We start from the raw sequence: 23,425 nt of genomic DNA on the forward strand, positions 1-23,425 counted from the left end.
TGGTCAGGGAACTAGATCCCACATGCATGCCGCAACTAAGAGTTCACATGCCACAACTAAGGAGCCCGTGTGCTGCAACTAAGGAGTCCGCCTGTTGCAGAAAAGACCTGGCGCAACCAAATTAAAAATATATATAAATATTAAAAAAAAAATAAGGTGTAACCTTTTCCACCAGGGCTGATCTGCAGGCAGCCCCTGCTCGGCCTAGCCTCACTATAAGACCACTTTCTAGGTCACCCTGAATTCCTGGTGAGGCATCCCCTAGAGCTGTTAGCGTGATGCACACAAGCTCATCACCCCTGAGCATCTGCCATGGCGGCATCTGCTCTGAACTGTGGGATCATGGGCGCTGTCCCAAGAGGTCCAGGGCCACGGCTGGGAGCCTGCATTTGAATGAGCTCCCGGGGGGCTCTGATGCACAGGGTTTAGCAGGTCTTCCGGGCTTCAGCTGCACTTTGCTAACAGATTTCCACTACCAAGTGCTACACACGTAATGGTAACGGTTGGACATCCGCCTGTACTTGAGGGGAGCGTAGTGTGACGCTGGGATCCTCGGACAGGTCTGGAGGACACGGGCACGGCGATGGCATGAGTTCCCGGGGTGGGGGGAGGGGCGGGCGTTGCCTGCATCAGCTCCCCCATGCGGCAAAAGCAGGGACAACATTTAGTGACGCGACAGATGCTGCTGAAAGTGTCAAATATGACTGGTAGGGGTGCTTCCGCTTTGTTTTTGCCATTGAAGGTACTGGTAGCAGAAAGTACTGAACTATAAACTGGAAAAACAGATTCAGTCCATTATTCTGCCCTCGATCGAGTCATGAAGCTTCTCGCTGTCTGTCTTCACTTGAAAGCGTTGGTCTAGAACGTCGTTACGGGCATCTCGTCATGAGGCTCTATGGCTTTATTCTCCTGAACACCCACAAATTATGTCTCACTTTAAAAACATACACAGAAGTATCTCATCCCCCCGCAAGTATAAAAAAACAGAGTAAATCACTAAGCCTGAGTCCACGGGTGTGGAGGAGCCATTCTGCAGGGAAGAGGCTGAGGTGGATAGAAAACCTCCCTGTTGGGTTCAAATTACAAGACTTTACTGGATTTTCTGTGGCTGAAAATACAAGGGGGTGATTGTTTTCCTTTGAGGGGTGAGGATACATGAGCCTACTGACCTCTGTAGTTTTGTGCTGTTTTTTAATTTATTAGAGAGGTTAAAGAGGTTGTCAGTAATCCCGGGCACGGGAGCTAGGATTCGAAGCCAGGTCTGACGCCCAAACCCGTGCCTTGAGTACAAAACATCATCTGAGGAAATTACAAAAGCTTGAAGCACCAGCAGTGTGATCTTTGTGCCACTTCTGTCTGGCACTTTGCATCATGGTGGAAGGGGAGTGGGGAGCCCTGGCCAGCAGACACCTGGAGCCGCCCAAATGCACTGACTAGTGCGTTTGCTGTGTGACCTCGAGCAAGTGGATCAGCCTCTCAGAGCCTCAGCTGTCCCACCTGTGAAATGAGCAGTGCTGGCAGGAGGGCCTCATAAAGTGCAGTCAGACGGTGAAGACAATGCTGGTGGTGACCACACGCCATGTAACCCTTCAGGGACTCGGCTCCTTCACGTAATAACGAAGAAAGGATTCCTAGCTGGTGGTCCTGGTGGTCCCTCCCAGCTCAAGCATCTGAGGACTCTGATGTGTAGACCCCACATAAGGTCTCCAGAAAGAGCGACACCAAGTGCACGAGGCAAAAACCCACCACGAGCTGGGTGTCGGGCAGACCCCGCCAAAAATAACCTTGTAGAAAAACCACTCCCAACTGTGGCCACCAACAGAGAGCAGGGGAGGGGAGGGGGCCGGGCACGAGCATCGCCCCCGGCTCTGGCAGGTGAAGACTTTCCCAGGGTCACCCTCAGGGCAGGCCTGGAGCCCAGGGACCAGGGCCCCACGCTCTCCCCGCATCCAGCTGCCCCCAGAATTCTCCAAGAAGCAGCCTCTCGCAGGGGGACTCCCTCCTGTCTGCTTCCCAAAGAGGGCTGCCTGTCTAAGGAAGAGAATGTGGACGGAGGTCAGCTTTGGAATCGGGCCTGCAGGGAGGAACGTTCCTCTCGGTGGGGCCTCTCCTTCCCGACTGCAGGCTGACACCTGGTCGTCTGTAAGTGGGCGGGGCCCACCCTGAGCTGGGACCAAGCAAACTCACAGCAAACCCCGCAGGCTGCTGGCCCTCGCCAGCTCTGTGACCTGCAGATGCAGATAAGGAGGAAAGCACGGCACGAGCATCTCAGGAGGGAAGCGAAGAGGGAGGGCAGGCATGGCCAGAGGAGCCCTGGTGCCACGGGCTGGGCTGCAGGGGCGCCCTGCGGCCGGTCGGTGGTGCACCCGGAACCGGGCACTGTGATGCCCTCAGCCTCCCTCCTTCAAATGCACTTCAGGAGACAAACAGCATCAACTGTACAGGAGCTGCTTGAGTACAAGCTCGGGTGTCAGACTTGTACATCTCGAGCATCTTTCAAGTCAGGGACGGAAGACTCTCTGGAACGACGTCTCTAAAATTAGATGGATGGGCAAAGACAGCCACTAGCCGAGTGCCAGCGTCTCTGCTGAAAAACCGGAGAACAGTGCCCCGTTTCTGCAGGTGGTCGGGGGTGCGCTCTGGGTCGGTGCTGGCGCCATCGCCTCCAAACGCGGCGATCTCGGTCCGGTTACTAAACTGTTCCCAGCCTCAGTTTCCCCGCCTGTAAAATGGGGAGGGTCCTAGCACCTACTCCATGGGACGTTGCCAGGATTAAATGCAAAGTTCTCAGCAGAATGCCCGGTATTCTGGAAGCACCCAAAGGACGAAAGCCGGCAGCCATGGCACATCTCTGCGATGGGATGAGTAAGGGTCTCATCCGTCCTCATGGGTCAACATCTCCTGCGGCCTGGGCGCTGTGCACCCACATCTGTCAGCGCCGTGATCGCCAGCGCCTGGTGGACAGTCAGCACGAGCTCTGAGTACAAGCCAGCATTCACCCAGCGCCCGCTACACGCTGGGCATCGTGCAAAGCACCCTACCTTCCCCAGTGACCTCTCCTCACAGTGACCCTGCAAGCAGCTACTACTGGCCCAATTTTGAGATGAGGAAACTGAGACTCAGAGGAGTCAATCACCTGCCCCAGGTCCCCCAGCGACTCCACCCCAGGCCTGCTTGGGTCCACCCCTCGACTTTCGTGGCAGGGTTCAAGCCAAACGCTCCTCTTTTCCTGCCAGGAAAGTTAGGAACCCAGTTGAAGGCAGCTGCCCTGGATAAAATAATCTCAGTAATTCAGTAATAAAATAATCAGAGTAATTCCCTTCAAGAAAACAGACGTGGGGCTTCCCTGGTGGCGCAGTGGTTAAGAATTCACCTGCCAATGCAGGGGACACGGGTTCGAGCCCTGGTCCGGGAAGATCCCACATGCCGCGGAGCAACTAAGCCCGTGAGCCACAACTACTGAGCCCGCACTCTATAGCCCGCGAGCCACAACTACTGAGCCCGCATGCCACAACTACTGAAGCCTGCACGCCTAGAGCCTGTGCTCCCCAACAAGAGAAGCCACCGCAATGAGAAGCCCGCGCACCACAACAAAGAGTAGCCCCCGCTCACTGCAACTAGAGAAAGCCCGTGCACAGCAACGAAGACCCAACGCAGCCAAAAAGAAAAAAATTAATTAATTAATTAATTAACGTTTAAAAAAAAGAAAGAAAAAGAAAACAGGCAAGCCCAATTTGTGACAAGGGGGCCTTTAGCCCGCCAGACCCCAGACTCTGCCGTCCGCAGGGCTATTCACAGACCGGAGGCCATGCATCCCCCTGGCAGTCTCCGGGAGCAGGTGTGTCAAGACGTAACTGGGGAATTGCATCCCTGAGGACAAAGATGTTGGAGGCTGGCTCCAAGCCCAGATCCTACTGTCTCTGTTCTCACAACAGCCGCTGATAACAGCCGTCAATTTGTAGTTTGGTGCTTTGACCAGGATAAGCAGGCTGTTGGCAGGCATGGTTGTCTTAAGGCTTAAAATAAGTCCAAGAGCAGTTTGACATGTTCTAATTAATCAAAACTGCAAATAACTCGATGGTGCTGAGGAGCAGCCTGTTCTCAGTGCCCCTCCAGGATTTAACTAACGTTCCCTCCGACACTCCACGCACAAGGGCAAAGGCTCTCCGTGCGTTCTCTGGATTAGGGAGGTCTTTGCCATTCTCTCCAGGAAAGCGGGAGCCCCAGCTGGCGGCCAGCGCACTGGTGGTGCCTGAGGGGCACGACCCCGCCCCCAGTACCCCAAAATCCAGAAATGAGGGAGGTGAGATTGCTCTTGGGGACCTAACCTCTGGGACCACCACACATCGGCTCTGGGTTTGAAGCCAGGCAAACGTGAGCACAGCCCCTGGTTTCAGGCAGCGGGTCCCACACAGTGGTCCTATCTCTCTGGACCTCAGACCTGGCGTCTGTAAAACGATAATGACGCCCCCACCCCCGTCAGAACGTGGCGAGCATCAGATACAGTAGTGCTTACCGAACGCTCCCTAGCACGGCCCCTGGCACCCAGGAGGAGCTCAATCAGTGGTAGGACCTTCTGTTATTATGACCGTATTCTGGTGGTTATTACATCACGATCACCATCTCATCATCCAAGCAGAGATCTGCAGTCACCGGAAATAGCCACTATTACTCCCAAGATAGGACCTGCACGTAAAGACTTTGAGGGATAAATGTATCTTAAGAGAGTGTCCTTTAGAAGGGGCTCGGCCAGCCACAAAGCGTAAAAAGGAAAAATCATGCATTCATTCAACAAATATTCATTGAGTTCCTACAATGTGCCACAGCCTCGGCTAAGTGTTGAGCGTGGAGAGGGTGACACAGGGCAGCCCTGCCCCTCCTGGAGTATGGACTGCCCAGGGGCAGGCAGGCAGTGAGTTGTGGACATGTGGGCAAGGACGGGGTGCTCTAGGGGGATCTGAGGGGTGCAGGGCATCAGAGAGGGCCTCCCTGAGGAAGTCGGGGTTCAGCTGAGCCATAAGAGCGAAGAGGAGGGCCGGCTGTAGGCGGGAAGGGACAACAGGCAGAGAGGGCTGGAGGGACAGAGCGGGCCACTGTGATGGACCTGCGAAGGCTCCCAGTGGCGGGAGTGTAAGGTCAGCAGGGAGACGGGTCGGAGGGCAAAGGGGTAGGTGCCGGCAGTGTCCAGGTAGGGGAGCCTTCATCAGCAGACTTTGAATGTTCCAGTCTTTAGAAATGGATGTCTGCCTAGAGAGGTGGGGTCTGGGGGCGACACTTGCATCCCCGTCCTTGACGTAGTTTATCCTTCAACGCACCTTTTCCCGCATTTCCTGACTTGAGATCTCCTTGCGAGCAGAGACTGTGTCTGGGGAGGTCCTGGGACCTAACGCGCCACCAGGCACAGCGAGTGCTTACTGCACGGCTGTATTGCAGATTTACAAGCCTAGCTCCTTGCATGGAGCAGGAACGGCTAATTCCTGGGTGGTTTTGCGGAAGCAGTGGTGAGGGGCACTCCTGGCAATGGACGGAGGGAGAACGGGGTCACCACACTGGGTGTGACAGCGGGTAGGGATGTCACACGGTCCTACAAGTGTCCACCTTCCACCTCCCAACCGATGCCGGTAAGTGGGGTGTTTCTTAAGACAGCTGCCCACGACGCTGACGAGCCCCCAGGAGTGGTAGGGGTGTGTTGGCACCAGACGGGCCTCAGGCTTGCCCCGCAAGACTGGGAGCCCCCTTTCCGAGGCAGAGGAGCTGGTGGTTTAGGGAGATGCAGAGAGGGAGGAGGAGAGGGAGGCTGCCGGGCTAGTCACGAGGACCCTGTGTCCCTAAGGTAGCAGCAATCGAGGCCAGGCCGGGGGAGGGAAGGTGCGATGGGAGTGGGGCTGGGGGCCCTGGGAACAAAGAAGGGAAGAGGGAAAGATGGGGGGCGGGGAGAGCAGTGGGGGAGGAGGAAGAGACGGAAGGGATGCACTGGTGACCTTGGCCTGGCTGGTGTGTGCGGTTGGGAGGGACTGACATGGATTCACGGGATGTCGGGGGAGGAGTGTTTTCCTGGGTGGGGATTATCATTTCCACAGATTGGGTGAGGGGAACCACACCACCCAACCTCCACAATCACACCTTTGTCCCCCAAGATACCCACGCCCAGAACCTGAGGGAAGAAACAGCGGATATACAAGGAATGAAGATGGAAAGTATACGGTCTTAGGAACCAGAATGCCAAGGAACGAATTTGCAGTGAAAAATAACTGTCCCAGGAAACAAGTGTGGACCGAGTGGCCACAGTCACCTTCCTGACAGCACAGGACTCCCTCCCGGAATGCACCCCCCCCGCCACCCCCTTGCATTGTCTGGGAGGCACCAGCTCACGCCCACTGCAGGCCCCCCGCCTGACCCGTGGGGGGAGAGTACCCTCGGCCCTGGGCCCTGCGTGGGATGATGCAGGGTCCTGGGAGATGGCAAAGCAGTTCTGCTGCCACATTCACGACCCACCTCCCGGCCCCATCTCCAGCCCGCCTTTCCAGCAGGGACCCCCAAACTCTTCCGGCGTCTCCCTTTTGGCTTTCGTGCTGGAGTCAGTTTTCTTGGGTGAAGATTCCCCAACTGATGGACGTGAAGTCTGTGAACTTTAAAATCGTACTGACCTGCAGTTACGCGTTCACTCCAGGAGCAAAGGCCGCTCACCGGGCCCTGCTGTGTACACCCGCTGCCAACTCCATGAAGCTCAGGCTCAGGACCCTGCCCCGGTGGCGCTGGGCATCCTTATTAGTCGTCATTTAGAGGATGAAAGGCCATTATTGGCCCCCCTTTACAAACGGCTTAAAATCCACTTTGGTGTTGGAAGGAGCCTTAGCAGGCCCGTGACCTCTGTGCCCATTTGGGTCCTTGAGAGTGAGTGACCCTTCGGGAAGGCTGCTCACAGCTCCAGGCTTGGAGTTTCCATGTTTCCTCCTTCGGCCGATGGATGGGGTCACCAACCACAGAGTCCTCTGTATTCAGAGGCAGCCGGGCCGGGCCTGGCCGGCGCTCTGTTCCCTCCAGTGGGAGGCCCGAGAGGGGCACAGCTGTGCCTTGTTCTGGTCTTATTTGGGCGGAGCCCCAGCAGGTGAAGCTAAGCTATCACGGGTGAAACGCTCACTTCTCCTGGCTCAGAGGTTAGTGCTTCCCACGGGCCTCTTCTAATCCTCCCTCCGGGCGGGTGTCCGACCTCAGTGGACAGAGGAGGAGACTGAGGGTCAGAGAGGTTAGTGAACGAGCTTATACTACCTGGCTGATAAGCTCCTTCTGCTGCAGAGCTGGGCCCTGACCACCATGCCGTCCTCCCCGCCCCCTGAGCCCTTCAGGAGGAAGATGAGCTGCCCCCAGAGGAGGAGGATCTAGCAGGGAAGGCGGCTCACTCAGGCCATGCGGCTAAGTGGGCGGGAGGAGCAACAGCCGGGCATCTGAGCTCCTGGGACTCAGGCCCTAAGTGCCAGCAAGACACGGACTCCCGGCTTCTTTTCTTTTCTGTGGATGGCGGGGAGGGAGTGGGATTTGGAAACAGCCCTGATTTGAATGTTGGACACGGATGTCCTCTTCCCATGTATGGGCATATTTACCCGTCTCTTGGGGTTACTGTGAGAATGAAATGCCTTCAAAAGTGTACCCTGATTTGCACATTGGTTTGTCGCGTAACGGGCACTCAATAGCACCTGGCAGCAGTAACGACATCACTGCTAGTGGTAACCTAGGACCTGGTTCAGCGAAAAGGAGCAGCGGCATCTATCTGTGGCCTTTGGCCCTTGACCTTCCACCCCACTTTCTGCACCTACACTGCCCATCGGGCGGAAACGGCATTGTTACTCTTTAGAAAAAGGATCGCTCGGGCGCTGGGACAAGGGGGCCTCGCCTGTGAGGGGTTTGCGGGGTGTGACCACGGGGTCCGTTTGGAGCCGGCACTATGTTCCTTCTTGCTTCCTCCCCTCTGCCAGCCCTTCCTTCCCTGGCCTTCAGTCTCACGTTCCTTGGAAAGAGCCGCTGCCTTCACCTCTGTTATTCATCGTCGTTCTTGCTGACCGGCCTTGATCTCTGAGCTCTCCTATCCCCCACCCGCTGGAACCCTAATGTCCTCAGCCCCCGAATCTGGTTTGCTCGGCGTTCCTGCACGCACCTATTGGTGTGACCTGACCAAAGTGATCACATACTGTGCAAAGTTACTTCTGCACCGTGCACCTTCTCCACTCACTTCCCCTCCTGCTGCCGAGGCTTTCCGTTTCTGTCGAAGAATTTAAAAAAAAAAAATTTTGGGAGTGTCTCATGAGTCTCATTTTCTTACTGCAAAACTTTTTCTTAGTTCTTCCCATCTTTCAGCTGCATTTTCCATTTCCTTTGCTCCCGGCACCTTCCAATTTCCATTGGAGGTGAACAAAGAAGACAGAGAATCTGAACAGAGGTGGCTAGAGGCTGGAGATGGGCGTGGGTGGGGGCGGAGCATGTGAAACTGAGCAGGAGAGAAAGAAAGGAAACTGGGCTTTGCAGAAAATGACAAGTAAAGTAAAACCAGATTGGCCTGTGTGGACGTGAGCTGCAGGGGGATTATCCAAATAATTTATATGGCCAGGGAGAGACACCCAGAGAATTCGTTGGGTCTGTGGCAGGGCGGGGAGGGGCCCTTGGAACCCGATTGAGAACGTGCTGGAGGAGCCAAAAAGCGGGGGTCAGGACCTGGTCAGCACAGAGGCCTGGCTGCAACAGGGCGCAAAGGCCTTGAATTTGAAAACGACCGGGATGGGGGGATGCCGGGGTCAGCTCAGGTTCAACCGCCAGGTGGGAGCTCCCAGGAGAGCATGGGGAGTGTGCCTCTCTTCTGGGGACCGTAGCCCTGGGGTTCTCCCCTCTCGGTCCTCTCCTGCTCCAGGCGGGCTCATCCCTCACAGTCACTGTGATGGCCTCACCCCACACGAGTGACCGAAGCTGGGCAACGACCATCAGCCTGGGGCCAATGCGGCGATCGTGGGGACAGAGGCACTGCCCTTAGTGCCGCCCTACTGGGAAGTGGGCCCATGCTGCAGCCCGCCCTTGTCGCCCCATTTGGGAAGCCCCCGCCTGGAACAAATCCCCCCAGAAGGAGGCAGAGCCGCAAGAGGGAGGATTCTGACCCAGCTGTGCCTGGATGTGTCAGTACACGGTTGACGCAGTGATGCGACGTGGGCTTTAGAATCAGCAGGAGTTGGGCCTGAACCAGACCTCCCCCTGCCCACCCCCCACCGTCACTCCCCCCGCCCCACCTGCAGCCTCCGTTCCTCCTTACATAGAATGAGGATGGGGACTTCCCTGGTGTCCAGTGGTAAAGCATCTGCCTTCCAATGCAGGGGACGCGGGTTCAATCCCTGGTCAGGGAACTAAGATCCCACATGCCTTGGGGCAACCAAGCCCACTCGCCTCAACTACTGAGCCCGAGAGCCTCAACTAGAGAGCCTGTGTGCCGCAAACTACAGAGCCCACGTTCCCTGGAGCCTACGCACCTCAACTAGAGAAGAGAAAACCCACACGTCACCGCTAGAGAGAAGCCCACGCGCCGCAACGAAAGATCCCACGTGCCACAACTGAGACCCGACGCAGGCAAAAATAAATAAATAAACAAATAATGAAATAAATCTTTAAAAAAAAAGAAAAGAATGAGGCTGCTCATACCCTCCAGAGCGGCATCTGTCTGTGCCGTGCTGTTGTTCATCCAGCCGGGGCTCTTTTGAAAGGGGGTGTTTGCATGTCTGTCTGTCCAGCATACCTTCCCCCTTCTAGAAACGGCGCCACGATTCCCCCTGGACCAACACGTCCCTGGGCGTGTGATCTTGGTGAGGATCTTGGTCAGGGTGCTGGGTGTTCCGCCGACGAGGGGCAGGGTGACTCCAAGCTCAGCCACCAGTCCTCTTCCCCTGGGGCTCTGAATTCGTTTGTCAAACGTATCTTAACCATACACATACAAAAGTCCAAAGTAACCTTCGAAGTTTTTCACATTTTATGACTTAAAGGAAAACGAACTTGTTATAGAGATACTGTAACCGAGAAGGACCCTATGGGACCTTCCGGGGACAGACCCCTCCCCTAGATCCTCTGCTATACCTCCTCTCTGAAGTACCCAGATAATAGTATCTCATGCATATTTCCTGAGTTTTTCAGATGCTAAAAACCACCACTAAATGAGGAAGAAATTAACTAACTGATGATCCTGAGCACATAGGCCAGGGACCTCCCGGAGCCATCAACCAATCAGAAAATTGCGCACAAGCTGATCACATCCGCTGGGACGCCCCTCCCTTACCTGACCTTTAAACAGGCTGTGCTGAAACTCTTCAGGGAGTTTGGGGTTTTTTGAGGGGCACGAGCCACCTGTCTCCTTGCCTGGCCCTGCAATAAACCTTTCTCTGCTCCAAACTCCGACATTTCGGTACCGTTTGGCCTCATTGTCCGTCGGGCACATGAACTTGCATTCGGTAACAATGTCCGTAAGACCTGTTTTTCTCAAAACGACTAGTATATTCACACAACTATTAGCCAAACAATCAAAAGTTCAGGAACTATTATTCTTTATTCAATCTTTTAAAGTTGCTGCGTAAAATTTTAAAAAAATTAATACAAACCGTATTAAACCTGAAAGGACAATTTTAGTCGCTCCTTGGGAATTTGGGCTTGGAACAGACCAACAAAGGCAGAAAAAAAGTTGGCACGCTAAGTAAATAAATGCATAAACCTCTGCTCCCCAGATCCCTGAGCTGGCCTGGTCCCTGTGCTTTTAAAGATGTGGTTAGGGGCTTCCCTGGTGGCCCAGTGGTAAAGAGTCCACCTTACAATGCAGGGGACGTGGGTTTGATCCCTGGACAGGGAACTAAGATCCCACATGTTGAGGGGCAACTAAGCCCACACGCCACAACTACTGAGCTCACGAGCCTCAGCTACAGCCCACGTGCTGCAAACCACAGAGCCCAAACGCCCTGGAGCCTGCACGCCACAACTACAGAGAGGAAAACCCGCACGCCACAACTAGAGAGAAGCCCGCGCGCCAAACGATCCCACGTGCCACAACTTAGACCCGACGCAGCCAAAAATAAATAAATAAATAAATAATAAATCTTAAAAAAAAAATAAACGTCTGGTTAACACCCAACTTTCCCTTCTCTTCTTTGAGGTAATCTTATCCTTCCAAGAAGATGCTTTGGTTTGCATCGGCCAGAGGTGGGGTCCCTGTCCACTTGCCTTTGGCAAGCCCTACATGAGAAGCAACCCTGAGGGATACTGTGAGAGCCATTCCAGGCACGTAGGCTGTGCTCAGGAAACACGGGCTCCTTGTCACCTGTGAGATGAGGAAAGAGACCCCTGGAAACTCTGAGCCACGGTGTGCGTGAAGCACCTCACAGGGCCTGGCACAGGGAAAAAGGGCTCTGCATGCCGTGCTGCAGCCATTGGTCCATCAGAGTTGGGGCGGGTCAGGCTGGGCCTCAGTTGCTGTCCAGTCCCTCTGCCTGACTCGTTTATACCTTTAACTTTACATTCATTATTCATCCACCAGTTTACCGAGCACCTGCGGCGTCCAGGAGGAGTGATCCCGCCCTCGTGCAGTTTACATCCTCACTGGGGCGATGGGTTAGTGAACGAGACGACTGCACATATGGGAGGAAGTGGACCGAGGGCCGGCCTGGAGAGGACCTGGGCTTGGGGGCTGTGTCTGGCGTCCCCAGGTTCTGTGGTTCCCTAGGACAACTCCCAGGACTCAGCGTATAGTCATATGCACGGCTAAGACCTATCACGGCGAAAGGATGCAAGCAACGTCAGCAGAGGCAGAGGTAGTGTCTGGAGGAGACCAGGTTTCCAGAGTCCTCTCTGGTGGCGTCACAAGGGACGCCCTGAAATCCAGCAACGAGCTGTGACAACACGTGTGGAGTGCAGCCCACCAGGGTTGCCCATAGGAGACTCGGTGCCCAAGCTTCTCAGTGGGGGCTGGTCACGCAGGCACCCTCCATCCATTGCAAATTCCCGACTCTCAGAGGCAGAACAGAAAAAGTTGAAAAAACACCAGATGGAATCCGGCAGCCAGCCCCCACAAGTAAAATAGAAGTGGAAGGAAACTTCCCAAACCTGTAGAGTATCCACCCAGCACTGGTGAGGGTTCCCACCAGTGAGGCTTTAATGAGATGGTGCGTGTACAGCCCTTGGCAGGACGCTGGGACCCGCCTCCCTGCCCACCTGCCCTGCAGCCCTCCACCACTGGCAACACCCCCAGACAGCCTCCTGCTCGTCCCTACTCCCCACTTTCCCCTCCCCTCCTCCTCCTGTAGCAGCTGGACATCAGCCAGGTCACTGCCCCGTCTCACTCTGAGCGAGGACCAGCGAGGCTCCCGGGCTCCGGACGCCCGGCCACCATCCTTCCTCCGTTCCTTCCAGGCCTCCTCACCTCGGAGACTCTCTCCTCTACCCCACTCTGCTTTTCCCCTCTGAGTGCAGTGTACGTTTTCTTAGCTCACTGTTTCTGCCTTCCAGCCCCTGGAATGTAACCCCCCAGGGAGGCCCTCACCGTTCAGAGTTTTGTCCCCAGTGACGTGTGACGTAGCTGGTCGGCATCACCAGCTTTAAGGTGAACATCACTCTGCCCGTCCCCACCGCCAGCCTCGGCCGTTCTCCGTGCCTCGTCCGCTTCTCTGCTGACCCCGTGACCCGCTCTCGGGAGTGACAGGAGGAAAGGGCCCCGACCCCAGCTCAGGCTCACCTGACCCCTCGGCGGAGTCGTCGAATTCCACCTGGAAGAGGTAGCCGGTGTTCCAGACGTAGAGGCAGGCCGCCGAGTCGTAGGAGACCCTGAGGGGCTTCAGCCGGGGGTCGTAGACGCTGTCCTTCCAGCGGATGTTGATGGGGGACTGCCGGGCGCCCCCTGGCACGGAGGCCGGGCCCTTCCAGAAGGCGTGCACTGGGGGCAGAGAGAGGGAAGAGGAGACCCTGATGGTGCGTGGGCGCCGTTGCAGCCTCAGAGGGGTAAGCAGAAACCTGCAAACGCGGTCCCAGAGGAGCCAGCACTGGGGAACCTGGCCCAGAGTGGAGCCTGGGGCCACCAGACCCTCCGCCTCTTAACGCCGCCCCCGGTGGGCGGGGCCCTCGCGCCACCTCCTCCGCGGACCACGCCCAGGAACCGATTCCTCCCCGCCTGGAACGCAGCTCAGCTCGCCTTGGCCTTGCGCTGCGCCGAGTTGGTTCTGATCTGTGGTCATTGTCACAGCATGGTCACAGGGAGTCATGCCTGGGGGTCCAGCCCAGCCCCGGCGAGGCAGGCGGTGGAGGACTGTGGACTGGGGGGCTGCTACAGGTCTCAGAGAGGAGGAAACCAAAGTCCCAGGATCCACAGCAGACCCTGCCTGAAAGGGTCTGGAATAGAAGCCTTGTCACTCCCAATCCCCGATCTTTCAGTTACCCAGCACTCAAGGTGGGGTCCGCGGACCAGCAGCCCCCCGGGGGCCTGCTAGAAATGCAGAACCTCAGGCCCCACCCAGACCCCTTGCAAGTTTCAAACCATAGAGAAGGGTCTGCACTCATGTAGAAAGACCCGCACACCCCGATTCCCAGAGGCAGCTGCCTCTGGCTGGCTTAGAGCACAGCCTTCTGGCGCTTTCCTCCAAGCTCACAGAAACATACACAGAGTTTTCAAAAAAAGCAAAAGTACTGCTCAGTACAAAGTGGGTCTTCACCTCGGTTTTCTTCACTTAACTGTGGACGTCTTCACAACTGTCTCTCAGCACCTGTCCCCTCCTTTATACTCCGTGACCATGAAGAGCATCAGGCCACGTGGACCGGAGTCCTGGCCCAACCACTCTGTGGCTGTGTGCCCCTCGGCAAGTTTCTTAACCTCTCTGAGCCTCAGTTACATCACTTGTAAAAGGCGGATCACAATGGTACTTATCACACAGCGCTGGTGGGAGCATGAAACGAGAGGCTTAGAACAGCGGAAAGACGGGGATTTTGGCATCAGCCTCAGGTGTGGACCAACGGATTAATTGGGAAGAGATAAGAGTGTTTGCCGAGAGCCCGGTGTGTGCCAGGCTTTGTGCTCACGTCGTTTCATCTTCAGGTGCCCCTGTGTGGCATTTCATCACCCCATTTTACAGACGAGGAGACTGAGGCTTGGGGAAGTGAAGCAACCCACCAGCTCTCACCTCTGACAAAAGTCACCAGTGCACACCCCCCTGGAGACTGGCTCCGAAGCCCAGGCTCTTCCAACCACCGAAACCTGGCAAGTGTGGAATACTGACGTCAGAGGTGAACTTAGCTGTCCATGCAGCCCCTGTATCTGACAGAGGAAGAATCTGAGGCCCAGAGAGAGGGCGGGATGAGTCCAAGGGCACAGAGCACAAAGGACACCACCACCGGGACAAGGCTGACACAGGGCAGTCTCTGGACGGAGCTGGCTGCCGACCTAGTTACCATGTTTGCTGAGATGCTCTCTGCTGGTGTTTGGAGCCCTAATGACTGGCAGCGTGGCTTGTTCCATGGGGGCTGTAATAACAGCTCGTCCTGGGGGGGCCCTTGCTACCTGCCTTGCTCCGAGCATCTCGCCTTCCTGATGGCCCTGTGAATCTGAGGTTAAGGACTGGCCCACGTCTCCCATGGGAAAGACAATGTGGAAATCTGAAGCCAAGCTGTCTGGCTCCGGACCGTCTCCCATTTTGAAAGACACCATAAAATGAGACAAACATCAAATTGCATCTGGGGAAACTGGAGGCTCTACTTACAAGCATCATTCCTCTTTCTCTGTACACAGGGACCCTGAGAGCACCATCGCTCCAGCCTCAGTGGGTGACTGCGGAGGGTCCCCCACATCTGCTTGACCAGGACGGAGAGACCTGAGGATTTCGGATGACTCCTGCCTGACCCCAGGAGCCTGAGCATTTGCTTCTGTTCCCCGGGGACCCAATAACCAGAGGGAGGTTTTCCCCACTATCTGCCCTCACTTCAATCTAGACAACCGAGGAGTGGGGTGGACACACCTCTTCTGTAAAAACTCATCCAAAGCCCTGATGGTTAAATTTCAACCCGGCTTCATGGATGACATGGGGTTTGGCTTAGGGGTGGGTGCACTGGGACAAGGGCCCTCGCTGTGGCCAGTCCCTCGGGTCACTGTGCTTTGACCCGGTAAACAGCAGAGTGAGGGAGGGTACCAGGGAGTGAGGGGAGCTTGCAGAGAGCTTGCTGCCAGGCCAGGGAGCAGACAGGAGCAAACAGACCAGAGCAAAGTCCCTGATCTTGGGCGTGACCCTAGCTCAGGGCTGCGCAGCCCTCCAGCCTTGGGGCACTCAAGACCAGGCACGGAGCCACACTGTGTGTACCTACAGGGGAGCAAGTGGCTCTTCTGCCAAGGGCTCCTGGGAAGCAGCCGTCACCTCTCCACAAAACAGACACCATCTGATAGGAATTCGTTCTGCCCAAAGTAGGGTGTCCTGGTTGGCCCGGGATACTCCTAGGCTTTGCCTCCTGCCTCAGCATTAATATGAATGTGCCCCTTTCGTGCACAAAATATCCACATTTGGACCATAAATTAGATGGTCACCTTAGCTACACAGCTTGTAATATTTGCAGATGCCAGATAACAAAACACTTGCTTTGGACTATACAGCAGTTTATTCCCCCAGAGACTTTCTACCTGTGAAATGGAGACATCAGTGTTCGGATGGAAAGGTGTGTAAATTTGGGGGCGGGGAGGTTGAAAGTATAAGCATCAAGGGAGTAGGGGTAGCATAATTGATCCTGGAATCCTGGATTCTTAGATCTGGAAACCCCACAGGACAGGGGTCCTGAACACTGAGCCTACTTGTGGGCTCTCGAGGGCCCGAGAATCCCATTGATCGGACGCACAGTTTGGTCTGCAGCTTCCTTCCAATTCTCTGATGGGCCTGTGAGTTTGATTGCCTGGGTTGCAAGCCACAAAAACCAACTCTGGAATATATACGCTTTTCTTCCCATGGAGTCATTTTAGAAATGTACCAGCCCTTGGGTGGCTTCATTCATTCATTCATTCATTCTTTCATTCATTGACTTTTGCCTCGGTTTCCTCATCTGTAAAGTAGGGAACTACTAGCACGTACTCTGTTATGTTGTCGTGTTCATTATCAGTTGTAATGAACTGATGCAAAGAAAGCGCTTAGATGGTACCACTTCCATTACCCCCTGCAGAGCGCCAAGTTGCAGGTGCTGGCTGAGCCCTGAAGGAGAATGTCCTGGCATCACAAGTCCATCAGCTGACACCCCAAGGACCCGCTTGGCTCTTAGGGGTGTGTCCTCAGCACTGTCGGCTGGCTGCCCTGCTGCCTTCAGCTTCCTTACTTTAGGTAGACCACCTCACTGTCTCTGTGGGTCTGGGGTCTCCCTGCTCCCTGCAGCCACATGGCAGGGCCCTGCTTCACTTAGAAAGTGCCACCAACCCAGCTCGTCCCAGACATCCTCATGGCTGGCTCAGACATCAATTCAATTGCTGTTACAGTAGGAGCTGAACTCTCTGCCATTAAAAAAAATATAAGGGCTTCCCTGGTGGCACAGTGGTTAAGAATCTGCCTGCCAACGCAGGGTACACGGGTTCGAGCCCTGGTCCGGGAAGATCCCACATGCCGCGGAGCAACTAAGCCCGTGCGCCACAACTACTGAGTCTGCACTCTAGAGCCCGTGAGCCACAACTACTGAGCCCACGTGCCACAACTACTGAAGCCCACGTGCCTAGAGCCCGTGCTCCGCAACAAGAGAAGCCACCGCAATGAGAAGCCCGCGCACCACAAGGAAGAGTAGCCCCCGCTCGCAGCAACTAGAGAATGCCCGTGCGCAGCAACAAAGACGCAACGCAGCCAAAAATAAATAAATAAAATTAAAACACAAACCAACAAAAAAAACATATAAAAGCTGTATACATGCGTGTTATGGAAAACATTTCAAGGGCTTCAAAAGTGAAAATTCTGTCTTTCCTAGAGTGAACTGCTGATAGCAGTTTCTTGTAGAAAATACACATATATATGGTTATCAATAATGGTCACGAATAATTTTCTCCATAAGTGTATATAGCTTTTTTTTTTAACACAGTATTTCATTAAAAGATATACCATAATTTATCAAATCACTCCCCCTACAGATGGACTTTTTTTTGTCTTATAAATAACACTGCACTGAACATCTCTGCATGGAATTCCTGGGCTTGATGTCTGTGGGTCGAAGGAGAAATGCACTGCCACTGCTGATGCATGCGTTGCTGCTTGCCCAAGAGATTGTGCTAAGTCCTGCTCTCACCCACTCACCTTATATTGTGAGCCACAGAGCCTCATTTCATCCAACTCAATATCTTCTAATTTTTGACTGTCTCCTTTTGCCCATACAACACTCAGTAATTAGTGAGCTTCACATGACCTGCAATTCTCTTCGGGAACTGCAAGTTCCTCATGTGGATTTGTGAAGGTGAATTTTGTGTCAGCTTGGCTGCGCCGTGGTGCCCAGATACTGGGTCAAACGTTATTCTGGATGTTTCAGGATAGGTGCTTTTTTTTGGATGTGATTAACGCGGAAATCGGTGGACTTTGAGTAAAGTAGATTACCTGCCGTAATGCATGGTCCTCGTCCAATCAGTTGAAAGCTTTAACAGAACAAAGACTGATTCCCCCTGGGCAAGCAGGCATTCTGCCTTTGGGCCCTGAACCACTCTCCTGGGTCCCCAGCTCGCTGACCCACCCCATCAGATTTTGGACTTGCTAGGCCTCCCCAGTCACATCCGTCAAAGGGCAGGAAGAAAAGACTGGAATTTCTATTTTTATTTCCTCTCTCACCTTTTATAATTTCTATTTTTCACATGTTTCATAGAGTACACAGTACATTAGTATCTGATACACGGATCTAATTCATACATAAATACACATGCGTCGGAGGGGCAGACTCAAAATCTTTTTGCTGAAATGAGTGTGTGATCAAAAAAGTTTGGAGCCCACCTTTCTATAAGACCCTTCAAATTTCTTGGCATTACTCTTTTCAAATAATGCTTTCTTCTTCTTTTTTTCTTTCTATTTTCTTTTTGGCTGCACCACACAGCATGTGGGATCTTAGTCCCCAGACCAGGGTCTTAACCACTGGACCACCAGGGGACTCCCAGTGCTTTATTCTTATATGATAGAAATTCAAATTCACTCCTAAATGCAACCAAATGCTCTCCAAAGTACTTTAAGATCCCAAAAGATACATACGCTATTCATAAAAAAATTCTATTCTAGTAAGAAAAAAAAAATAAAGAAAAAGAAAGAAAGGAGGAAAGAAGAAAAGAAAGAAAGAAAGAAAAACTCACACTGGGCAAAAATCTTGAAAACGCACGGAAGTTTCTACATGTGTTATTCACAGTAATTTCTTTGGCTCCTCCACTGGATTTTTTATACCATGATTTTCGGCATACACTTTTATTGATTTTATGGATCTGCTGATTCCCGATCTGAAGAGCCTGAGGGGATGCTTTGTAGCTGAAATTTTGTCTTTACATGGACGTCAAACCAGCAGTGCTGTCCTGACGGTCATCACCTGCCTGGCTTCACTGCACTGCGTCCTGGGACAAATGAAAAGCAATGAATCAGGGCTGCCTGGGAGCCCAAGGGAATCGGTTCCTCCTCCTGCCCTGAGACGCACTCAGCCTCTTTTTCTGGGAAGTGTGACTCAACAGCTGCTGGGAGAAAAGAGCCTCTGCTCCGCTAGACAGACGCCAGTGTCAACGTCACAGCTCACGCTCCGATGCTCCTCTGGGTCTCACAAGAGCCCAGGGAGGCTTGTGTTGGGGCAAATGCTGTGATGTCTGCCCCACGCCTGGTCCCTCTCCTTTGGTAACGGCACCTGAGTTTTCCCTGGGACACTCCCTCTCCCCAATCAGCCGACCGCCCCCCCTCCTCCCCCACCATGTACCTGAGGCTTGGCCAATTGGAGGGAAAGTGGTTCACAGGGAACCTGAGCTGGCCAGTGTTAGCCCTGGGAATTGCTGCGGTTACGGGGAGAGAAGCACTGACTCTCCCTGGGGATTATGAAACTGCTCACATATGCACTATTTGCAGTTGCTGGGAACACTTTTTGAGATCCTGCCCAAGAATGGAGAGAAAATTGAGCCCAGAGCTGGGAAGGGTGGGGAGGGAGAGACAGAGACATACACAGACACATGCAGAGAAAATGACACTGCTTCAGCCAAGCAATTCCTGTTCCTATACCCTGAAGTCCACTTCCAAACTTTTCACTTATGTGAATCAGTAAGTTCCTTTTATTAAGTTCATTTAATTTTTTTTTCTGTATTCCAAAGGGTCCTACCTTAGTTTCCATCTTACAGATGACATAACCAAAGCTGAGAGCAGTGACATGACTAAGTCCCCTTGCTAGGAAGTGGCAGAGGCAGTGCTCAAATGGTGATGGAACAACTGGATGTCTACATGAAAAAAAAAGTCAGTCTAGACACAGACCTTATACCTGTCATAAAAATTAACTCAAGGGGCTTCCCTGGTGGCGCAGTGGTTGAGAATCTGCCTGCTAATGCAGGGGACACGGGTTCGAGCCCTGGTCTGGGAAGATCCCACATGCCGCAGAGCAACTAGGCCCGTGAGCCACAAATACTGAGCCTGCGCGTCTGGAGCCTGTGCTCCGCAACAAGAGAGGCCGCGATAGTGAGAGGCCCACGCACCGCGATGAAGAGTGGCCCCCGCTTGCCGCAACTAAAGAGGGCCCTCGCACAGAAATGAAGACCCAACACAGCCATAAATAAATAAATAAATAAATAAATAAATAAAGTAGGTAACAGTAGCTTTAAAAAAAAAAAAATTAACTCAAAATGGACCACAGACCTAAATGCAAATTCAAAACTGTAAAATTCCTAGAAGACAACATAGGAGAAAACCTAGATGACCTTTGTCTTGCCAATGACTTTTTAGATACAACATCAAAGACATGATCCATGAAAGAAATAATTGATAAACAGGACTCCAATAAAATTTAAAACTTTTACTCTGTGAAAAACATTGTCAAGAAAAGGAGAAGACAAGTCATAGAAGGAGAAAATATTTGCAAAAGACGCACCGGATAAAGAACTGTTATCCAAAATATACAAAGAACCCTTAAACTCAACACTAAGAAAACAAACAACATGATTTAAAAATGGGCCAAAGACCTGAACAGACCCCTCACCAAAGAAGACAGACAGACGGCAAACAAGCGTCTGCAAAGATGCTCCACTTCCTGTGTCATCAGGGAACAATGAGACAACAATGCGATACCACTACACACCTATTAGAATGGCCCAAATCCAGAAACTGACGACACCAAACGCTGGCAAGGGCGTGAGGAAACAGGAACTCTCATTCATTGCTGGTCAGAATGCAAAGTGGTGCAGCCACTTTGGAAGACGGTTGGGCAGTTTCTTACAAAACTAACCATCCTCTTATCGTATGAGCTAGCAGTTGGGCCCCTTGGGATTTACTCAAAGGGGTTGAAAACTTATGTCCACATACTAACCTGCACATGGGTGTTTACAGCAGCTTTATTCATAACTGCTGAAACTTGGAAGCAACCAAGATGCCCTTCAGTAGGTGAAGGGATGAATAAACTGTGAAATAAACATCCAGGCAGTGGAATATTATTCAGTGTTTAAAAGAAATGATCCGTTGAGCCATGAAAAGACACGGAGGAATCTTAAATGCATATGGCTAAGTGACAGAAGCCAATCTGAAAAGGCTACAGACTGTATGATTCTAAGTCTGTGACATTCTGGAAAAGGCAAAACTATGGAGACAGTGAAAAGATCAGTTGGGGGGAGGGAGGGGTGGCCAGGTGGAGCGCAGGATTTTTAGGGCAGTGAAACTACTCTGCAGGAGACTATAAAGGTGCATACACGTATTACACATTTGTCCAAACCCACAGAATGTTCAACACCAAGAGTGAGTCCTAATGTAGACTTTGGACCGGGGTGATGGTGGCGTGTCAGTGCAGGGTCATCGGTTGTAACAAATGCACCACTCTGGGTCGAGAGGTGATGTTGATGCGGGGTAAGCTGGGGAGGTGCCAGAGGGTATGTGGGAAATCTATACTTTTTTGCTCAATTTTGCTGTGAACTGAAAACTTGTCTAAAAAATAAAATTTAGTAATTAAAAAAAAAAGAGGAGCAAAATGCTGACACATGCTACAACATGGATAAACCTTGAAAACACATCACACTAAGGGGAGGAAGCCAGTCACAAAAGGCCACATATCGTGTGATGCCATGGATGCGAAATGAAATGTTCAGAACAGGCACATATGCAGACAGACAGTTGCCAGGAGCTGGGGGGAGGGGGGAGGAAGGAAGGGCAATGACGGGTAAAGGGTGATGAAAACGTTAGGGAACGAGGCAGTGCTGGTTGCACAACATCGTGAATGCACCTGGTGCCACTGAATTGTGCACCTTAAAATGGTTAATGGTTAATTCTACACTAGGTGAATTTTTACTGATGGCACTTCCGTAAAATTCTCGATGGCCCAGAACGCGCGGCAGTGGTCTGTCCTGGCCTGGGTGGAATCCCCGCCAGCAGCGGTGGGGCTACAGGGGGTGCTGGCTCCTGCACCTTCCCACTCCCCCTGAATCATCCTCTGAGCTCTGTCCCCAGGACTCCGGTTCACCCCCCAACCAGGTCTCTTCCAGGTGTCCGGGATGGGGGAGGAGCTACACGAGAGGTCCCCTGGGGGGACCAGGCACAAAGAGGCACTGTTCAGTGCAGGCTCAGGGAACAGCATATCCGTCCACCCAGTCTCACATCTGCAGGCCCAGGAGGCATCCGGAGGCCCCCCTCCCTCACCCCTGTCCCAGGATCGGATTCGTGCTCCTGTGCCGTTGACGTCACCCCTTGGAATCTCCTGATTTGGTCCCCCCGCCTCTCCGTCTCCACTGTGACCACCCTGGTTCAGGTCTCCACCGTCTCTTGCCTGAACCCCTACCACAGCCTCAACTGCTCTCCCCAAGTCCACTCAGGACCCCTCCTCCCCATCCCCAACTCATTTTCCAACACTCCCGCCGGAGTGAGTTTTGAAAATGCAAATCTCATCATATCCACCCTTGCCCCACACCTTGTAAAAGCTTCCCGTTATTTTAGGATGGAAAGAAAACTTGTCCCCTGGCCAACAAGGACCCGCATATCCCACATCCTAAGTACCTTTCCCACCATAGCTCACGACCTTCCTCCTCAAAGCTCTAGCACTGCCATGGCTGTGTGACCCTGGGTGCGTTGCTTAATCTCTCTGAAATTCATGTTCTTCACAATGAAAAGGGATTATAAGATGTGCCTGGCCAAGGCAAGGTAATTCAACACACGGTAATATGATCATTTCCTGAGTTAGACCCTCCACTAAATCCTTTACAAACTCTGCTTCATCTAATCCTCCCAATATCCTCATGAGCTCTGAGTCTGAAACGCCAGTTCCCAGAGGAGACGGCCAGCTTGCCACAGGGAGCTTGGACTCCAAGCCCACGTCAGGCCTGCTCTCACAGCCCTGGTCTATGGAGTTATACTGTTTTCTAGGCTTTTCCTGGGCAACTGAGGGCTTCACAAATAACTCACTGTTCTCCATGCTGGTGCATCTTCAGGAACAGGACCTTCTAAGGATTCCAGGGTGTGCCTGAAGTGGGCTCTGCACGGTTTTGAAGAAGGGGCCTTGGAGATCTTTGCAAACGCCTGGTGCACGCACATCCACGTGGTCCCCCATGTCTGGTGCCATCCAGGCCAGGGTGCACCTCTCTCTCTTTCCATAAAGCCCCCAGTGATGTGACTTCAGCCTAGTTAACTCCAGGAACTTGGATTGGATTCTTTATATATATATATTTTTGGCTGCGCTGTGTGGCTCGTGGGATCTTAGTTCCCCGACCAGGGATTGAACCCTGGCCCTCAGCAGTGAAAGTGTGGAGTCCTAATCACTGGACCACTGGGGAATTCCCTGGATTGGATTCTTGTAAGGACTGATGGCAAGGAGAAGAGTCCCCTGTGGTAGGGAAGTCAACTTTCATTGGTAGGCAGTTGTCTTCGCTAATTTCTAGCTATTTAATTTTTTTTAAACCATGGTTAATCAGCTGTCAATACTGCACACCTTCGTCTATTTGAGCTTCCTGGGCAGCAAAGTGAAAAGTAAATAAACCTGAAACATCAAAAACAGAAAAGAGAAGTCAAGCACTCCAGCCTAAGCACAACTGTCATTTTGATCAGCTTAAAAATGACTTCGGATGACTTAGCAGTGGCCTGGAAAGGAAGGAGCAGGCAAACCCATGCCTGGAAGGGAGCTGCAGATGAGGACTTGGTGATATTCTGAAATAGTATGAAAAATATCACCCTACGTTCATCTGCTTTCTAGTCAGATATTCATGAACCCTTGTCAAGAATTTTAGAGTTATGTGTTCAGA

General features: G+C 52.9%; 1 protein-coding gene across 7 annotated transcripts in view; it reads right to left on the reverse strand.

Moving 5' to 3' along the window:
- The window catches only part of CA5A (carbonic anhydrase 5A), a 36,971-nt gene extending 14,136 nt beyond the window's left edge, over positions 1-22,835 (reverse strand). For 5 of the 7 annotated variants that reach the window (XR_005017495.1, XM_036834162.1, XM_036834168.1 and 2 more), the window contains exons 1-2: positions 14,754-14,927; positions 12,743-12,940 (exon numbers count right to left, since the gene is read on the reverse strand). Coding sequence is in view for 6 of the 7 variants with exons in the window: in XM_036834162.1 (XP_036690057.1) it covers positions 12,743-12,940; positions 14,754-14,910 (355 nt within the window). In the remaining variant the exon portion in view is untranslated. Of the gene's footprint in view, positions 1-12,742; positions 12,941-14,753; positions 14,976-22,592 lie in introns of those variants that run through there. The other 2 variants (XM_036834165.1, XM_036834166.1) reach the window with 2 other exon arrangements.
- Between the last annotated feature and the right edge of the window lie 590 nt (positions 22,836-23,425).

Source organism: Balaenoptera musculus, chromosome 19, assembly GCF_009873245.2.
Source record: "Balaenoptera musculus isolate JJ_BM4_2016_0621 chromosome 19, mBalMus1.pri.v3, whole genome shotgun sequence".
NCBI lineage: Eukaryota > Metazoa > Chordata > Mammalia > Artiodactyla > Balaenopteridae > Balaenoptera > Balaenoptera musculus.